This window comes from Micropterus dolomieu, linkage group LG23, assembly GCF_021292245.1.
Source record: "Micropterus dolomieu isolate WLL.071019.BEF.003 ecotype Adirondacks linkage group LG23, ASM2129224v1, whole genome shotgun sequence".
Taxonomy (NCBI): Eukaryota; Metazoa; Chordata; class Actinopteri; order Centrarchiformes; family Centrarchidae; genus Micropterus; species Micropterus dolomieu.
In genome coordinates, this window is record NC_060172.1 from 27,510,001 (window position 1) to 27,517,306 (window position 7,306).

Consider the following 7,306-nt stretch of genomic DNA (forward strand, 5'->3'; position numbering starts at 1 on the left):
ACACACACACACACACACACTCACAAAATGAGCTGCTTTCATCCCTTGTGCTGTCCATGGTGCCGTCAGGCTGCATCTGCAGGTAGTATCCATGTTGGCTGTATAGTCGGGTAACAATGCCCTTCAGCTGTGGCTCTGCAAGGGAGCACAGGAAAACAACATTGTATTAGGCAGGTGCCGTGACCAGAGGTCGAGAGCAGAGATGACATTCACTAATTTACAGAACCTGAAAACAGAAAAGGCTTAGTCAAATATGTCAGAGATTAAACCACAGAGTTTAGTGTTAATTACCAAATGTTAGCATGCCAACACACTAAACTAAGACATGACAATGTTAAACATTATAACATCCATCAGCATATCAAGATTGTCATTGTGAGCATGTTGTTTAGTTCTTCTTAGAAGTTAGCCATTTCTCTCTAGCGGAGGGAAAATATAAAAATATTCAGCACAAAAAATTAGGGCTGCAGCTTACTCAAAGCTTCTATAGATTATTTCACAGATTCATCGATGCGTCGTTTAAGTACTTTTCCTTGGTGGCGCCCCACCCCCCACCCTCCCAAACGCCTACTGCAACATCCAGCCAATGAGAGCAGGCAGCTACTTTTTCACTGCAAAACACTTTACTCCCCTCCAGCTCTCTCTGTAGCACAGATGATCCCTGTTACCTGTGTGTGCTAATCCATTGTTTCACCCATATTTTTTTGTCTTTATAATCGCTATATTTATAATAACAAACAGCTGTTTCGTGTTCAGGATTGCTCATTTCCCATTTCACATTACAGTGTCAGGTGACACAGCCGCTGCCAGCTCGTGTAGTGCGTGACCCCCTGTCACAGATCAGTCACGTAGTGTGAACGCCACAACGACTTCAAGAATCCCCTCACAAGACGGCAAGTTGTGTAGTCTGAACTGCACGGCCATCGGCCGACGCTGAAAGTCGTGTAGTCTGCACGAGCCTTAACTTGCAGCTCCCGACAGATAACTCTTGACTGCGACGTTACAACCCAAACTCACGGCTTAACCAGGAGAACAACAAATACACGTGTGTACATTTTCAGCTGAGGATTGCGGCTTACTTTGGCTAGCCTTCAACTCAACAGTCAATCATGATTTCGGTTAAATGCTAAAGTTGCTGTTACCGTTACCTTGTCTGTGGTCCGCTGGCAGAACACCGGGTGCTTTCTGATCAGGCGCTGTTGGGCAGTTGCGAGGCCACATAAGTTTCATTTTGATGGTGGACGGACTGTGACATTACAGAGTTGTTGTTTTCTTTTAGCTTTAAATAATCCCATACTTTGGACACTTTCTTCTTTGTCCCTCGCTATTTTCTCTCTCTTCCTCCACTTTGCAAACAGCTCCATCATAATCACGTCGCGTTCACAGCGTAAGAATGATTTGCGACAGTAATAGTGTCCGTGTGAAACAGTGTGCTGTATATGGATTAAACAAAGCCTCCATGCAAAGAATTTGCATCGATGCATTTTAGGAATCGATTTAATTGATAAATCGTTTCAGCCCTACAATAAATACAGTTTGGGTTTTCATTATTCAATACAAACTTCTTAGTTAATTAGCGAATTGCCCAAGGTACAGATTCAGACTAATTCACTTAACACTGGGAATGTATGAGCCAAACTGGGAATGTATGAGCCTAACAAATCAGAAATTAGTAATTCAACTAACTGATGAAGAAAATGCATGTATAAATTAAGCTATCACATCAGTCTGCTGTCTTGCTACCAGTGGTATTTATAGCAAGATCTGGGGCCTTCAGAGAAGTCAAGCGAGAGAGTTAGTCTGTCTCCCGCTAAATAAAAGATGTATAATCAAGGTGGCTGGGTGGAGGAAGAGAGGATGGAGGGTGAATCGAGAGGCTGAATGTTTCATGAGTCCCTGCAGCCTACTTTGCGTTCATTTAAGAAACGGACGGAATATTTGCAGCAGCTCTCAGACATCAACAGTGCTTCTCTCAATTACACAAACCACTCTCTGCATTATGGAAATCTAAGTTGTCTCCGGAGCTCAGCACCTCGCTGCCTCAGCCACACTACTCCCCTGTCTGAGTTTAAAGCTCAGTTGTTGAGGCTGGTGAGTGAACTGACCAGTCTCCTTCAGCGCATATTTAATAAGGGAGTTGAAACGTGGAATGAGCAGTTCATGGCAGCCAATGGAGGACTGAGGGCCGCCTGGGAGTTCCCCCTCTGCTAAACCTCGCCCATGTCCTCACTCACACTCCCCAGAGAAGAACCTAGGGCACTGCGCAATCTGCCTGTCTTCTTCGGCAAGAGAGAGGCAGAAGATGCAGGGATGGGATCTGTAGGACAGTTTCCCAAAGGAAGTGTGCCAGGGTTGAGGCATCAGTGAAACTGTGACCTACTCCCATTGTTACAAGCAAGCATCTGTAGCACTCCCTATCCTCTCTCTTTCAAAGCTGCTTTTCAAAACATTTCAGTGTCTCTACTCCTGCACTTTGTTCTTCTTCCCTCCCCTTTTCCATGTCATACCCTTTCAGTTATGTACGCCTTCATCCCACCTAATAATTTCATACATCATCCAATCAGAGGAGGGAAGCCGTTCATTACTTGTCCCCACAGATGCAACACAGCGAGATGAGAGAGAGTGAGAAAGAAAGGGAAATGGGAGGATCAGGGAGGAGAGAAGTGAGCAGAGGGACGGCAGGGGAACAGAGAGAATGAGATGACACTGTTATTTCATCAAGAGTGACGGCTGTATGTGCTAGAGAAAAAGTGCATTTAGGCCGAAATTCAATAGACAGCTTGTGCAATATGGCTGCAATCAAAACTCCCATGCTCGGTGTCAGGGGCACTAAAACTAATGTTTCACTTAGAGCTGGCTCTGACTTCAACATCCTCATCCTCCAACACACAATAAATTCTGATCCAGTGTAATAAAAGCATGCTCCCAGCTGAAACCATGACACATGCATTAGAGATTCATACATAATAAAACAAAAAAACAGCTCCGGGGGAGTCTTGCATACAAATATTGCAACTATGAAGTATTTAGGTCCAAAGTCACATTTTTTGGTTCTCTAAAAGTCATTGTCCTCCTGAATTGCACTCATGTTTCCCTACTGAGACTAAATTATGAAGTTGCAGACATTTAGAACTGGGAGGTACATGTCAATACGTCGCCATAATAGGGTTTTATAATCTTTACTGTAAACTGACAGAACAGTTCTATTAGAAGGAGTCATAAATAAGGCTCATAAAACCACTTTTGTGTCATTACTATGATCAACATACACAGCTGTATATGCCTGTATCTACCTTAATCTTTCTTGACTTTCATTTCTTACAAATTTGCTGGAGAAGATTGATGAGGGAATCCCAACCCTTTTACAAATTTAATAAGAACCAATCATTCTTGATTTAGGTTTAGTGAGTCAGGTCCACAGGATCAGGATGCTGACTGGTATAGACTGAAATATTCTATATTATCTATAACATAATACTAAATCCACCTTTTTGAGTTAGTAAATTACATTTTTATCATTTGATCCTGGTTTGATTTTTGCTGACAGTAATTCTCTCATAGATTTTGCACAGATTTCTTGGGGTCTAGAGATCAACAGATAAATCGACAATATATATAACTTACAAACTCAAAGAAAGTGGATTTAGTGCAAAATTAGTCTTCTTTTCGTGTACGCCTGGATCTACTGTAATATTCTAAAGCTCTCTTTTGGCTGTAACCGTCGACTACTACAAGGCTTTTAACAACATGCAAATTAACAAAACTGTGCATAACACTGACTCGACTCAGTGTCATCAAATAGAAACACTACATCCCCATGCGTATTCTACCAACTGCTCCCCTCTCGCTGTCTTGACAGCATCTGTGTCTGCATAATATATATAATGTCTACACACACGCACGCACACGCACACACGCGCGCGCGCGCACACACACACACACACACACTTTTTCTGCCTTGTTGTTAATGTTGCAGGATGTTGGCTTTAGGAGTGAAAACATCAAGGCTTCAACAAACATGTCACTTTGTTGCATAAGTAACTGTTTCATCAAAAAAAGGAGTAAAATACAGTGCAAGACACAAAAACACAAACACACATCTCTTTTAAAGGTTGGAAAACATATTCTATAAACAAGACCCAGTACTGAAGGATATTTTCTTAATATCATTAACAATGCTTTCCATTCACATGTAGAATGTTTTATACAGAATAGTATGGCGTCTGTATATATGGCACTGACTTGGAACATAGCTTTTTTTTTTACCTTTCTGCTGCAGCAGATAAATGAAAGGGGTACTTGAGAGATTTTCTATTGCATTTCAATGAATAAATTCTCAAGAGAGAGATTTTAAACATTAAAAACAATGGTCAAAATTGAAACAGCAGAGGCAGAGAAATTCCTGACTTTTAGTCCCTATTATGGCTCAAACTCCAAAACCATCCTACATTTCCCATGATGCAACTGGACAGCATCTTTCATTAGATTTTTCTGACTCCTAAACGCCTACTTCTTTCAAACCCCCCCAGTTTCTGATTGCAACACCAGCATTAACCCTGATGACATGGCAAGGGTTATTTATTCAAACCTCGCAAAGCTCTGGTGTGGCCCTCCAGAGCCACAGCAGACATTATACAAGTGTTTTCACAGGCTGAGTAGTACTCCCCGTGACAACTAAACTGAACTTCATCTGTAAAATCGCTGGAGTGGTTTGCGTCCAAGCCACATAAGAGTGAGCACACATTACTAGGGAAGCCAACTTTCCTTCCCCTTCATAAGCCCCGGAGAAGTACACTGACAGATAGTGACACACTGTGACAGGAGTCTACCTCTGGTTGGATTAGCAAAGCACACAGAGTTGTTTACATGAGCAAAAAGCCTGTGTTTGTATCATGAGGATGCGTAGTGTGCACATGTAGTCTCTACTGCTCCACGGGGGTAAACAGAGAGGATGATAACTCGGAAAGCTACTGACTCAAAGGTCATGTTTAGTGATTTGGGAATGTTAGGGCATAGCCTACTTGGATTCAAACAGTAAGAGCGTATTTTATATGGCAGGGAGCCAAAAGCAATCATAGTTTTATAAGACCATAACCCAAACTAATTTAATATTTGAAGTCAGGCAGCTTCTATTGCACTGGTGGAAGGTACCTAAGTACAATTTTGAGGTATAAGAACTTCTTCTAATCCACCACATTTCAAAGAGAAATATTGTCATTTTCACTGCCTACATTCATCTGACAGCTGTAGTTACAAGTAACTTTTCAGATTAATATTTTACGTAAAAAAAACCAAACATATAATACGCTTATAAAATGTGCTTTAAAAATCTGTGTCTAGTTGGGGCCCCTTGTCACATTTCAGATGTCAATGAATAGCTAGCTGTTCCATTTAAAAAAAACTGTTAAAGGCACAAATAGCTTAGAGATAAATCCCAAAAAGGACAACAAAAGTATATCAGAGCTCATACTCCATTAATCACCGCACAACCCTTCAGATTTATCTTGTGAAATGTGTCCAAAGAGACAAAGTCAAACGGCTTGTTTGACCTGACTAAACCCGAAGATGTTTAATTTACCACCAGGAGCTTGAAACAGAACCTTTGTCTTTTTTTCTTGACAAATGACTGCAAGGATTCACTGATTATCAAAATAGTCTTAACAATTCAGAAGAGCCTTGGTGATTTGACATTCATGTGACGCAGAAATGTGAATCCACCTGAGGGGTTTAAAATGGCCTTTTTGTTTTTGCATGAAAGTGAAAAGGGAGAAAATGCACCCTCAAGTACTCATGACTGAAAAGGGAGTAGGTTGACATTGAAATTGTGGTGGGAATAAAACCTGTTGTGCTCAGAGTGGTGGAAGGGATGTTTAACTTAACTCAGATTAACAGGCTTAGATTCCCAACTCATGCTAAATATTCTTCTGTGAGCAAAGTATTACATTTTACTCAGGTTTTCTGAAAAAATCGACCATGACCATTCAGTAAATGGATCAGCACTGAGTGAAAAAATCTTCTCTCTTGAGCCAATTGAGAATGCTCATAATCATTATTAATCCTACCATATGTGTCCTATCCCATGTGAGTCATCTTGCGTGAGGTGCATCCCTTTTCTGTTTTCTTTAAAAGAAAGGCAGGGAGTGCACATTATCTTTCAGGCTGAGCATGCCTGCGTCTCCCTTGCAGAACTTTCACTATAGCTGCGCCAGAAACACAACCTGCAGCCTCGACAGTTCTGGGTATTTCCCGTGGAGAGGAGGGGTGTGACTACATTCAGCACTCCTGGGACACGTGTGGGCTTGAGTGACAGAAAACATTCGCTGATCCAGGTCAGTGGAGTGTGGGTCAAAGCGAGCTCCCTGTCTGTTTATGTACATCAGGTGTTGTCAGCGCACGCGGCGACATGTTGACTCGTCAGCAGGCCCGTTTTCAAGTGACCTCTCCACACATGAACGAATATATGACTTGCAGTTGACAAGCAGGAAAGCAATATAGGCTCCACCTAACGATGACCTTTTTCTAAGGACTAATTTATTTGTGATTACTCAAAACATTTTTACTCGATTAATATGACAATTTATCCAATATAAATATCAAAAACTTGTCTCATTCATAACTCAACATTTTATTCAATCACCCTGAAAAAGAGGCACATAAAGCACATTAGAATAATAATAATAGTGGCTTATTTTAAATTGAGTCACTGCTGTGTTATGATATCAATAATAATAACAGATGCAATCTGTCAGATGCCTGCTCAGAAAAATACTGGACCTGAAATTCAAAAAGATTGCTGTGACACAGGTTATTCAAAAACTGTATGTCAACCCTTTTCCTGAACTGGATAATCAGTATTTTTGCTGAAGTACTTGACTGAAAACATAAAATGGTTTATGGATTGGATTTATTTTATCTCAGGAGTAAAATAATCTCTGGCAAATGTATTTTTGCGTCAGTGTGGAGCAAAGAAAATAAAAATATTTACAGACTGTAGCAACAGTAAGAAATTACTTGCATGTAACAGCTATTAAGAAAATCAAGTGACTACGACATACAGAAACACATTCCTTGTGTTGACAATCCTAATGTTGATTGTCAATGTGTGCAGACAAAAAGTATACAGGATTAGCAGTGCTGACTTGCTGCCGTCATGATGCGCCATTTCAGTCTAAAATACTCCCCAACCTCAGACGGTCGAAGGCGACGTCGTTAAGCTGCAGCTTATTCTCTGAAGGGAAGACCGAGTGCAGCAACGCGTTGACAAATCAACATATTTGACTGACCCCAGCCTTACTGAATATGCGCA

The 7,306-nt window shown here is 41.1% G+C and overlaps 1 protein-coding gene across 1 annotated transcript in view; it reads right to left on the reverse strand.

The window, feature by feature from the left end:
• The window catches only part of fgf11b (fibroblast growth factor 11b), a 32,854-nt gene that overhangs the window by 12,322 nt on the left and 13,226 nt on the right, over nt 1–7,306 (reverse strand). Inside the window, exon 2 of the mRNA XM_046040081.1 lies at nt 25–135. Within this exon, the coding sequence (XP_045896037.1) occupies nt 25–135 (111 nt within the window). The remainder of the gene's footprint in view (nt 1–24; nt 136–7,306) is intronic.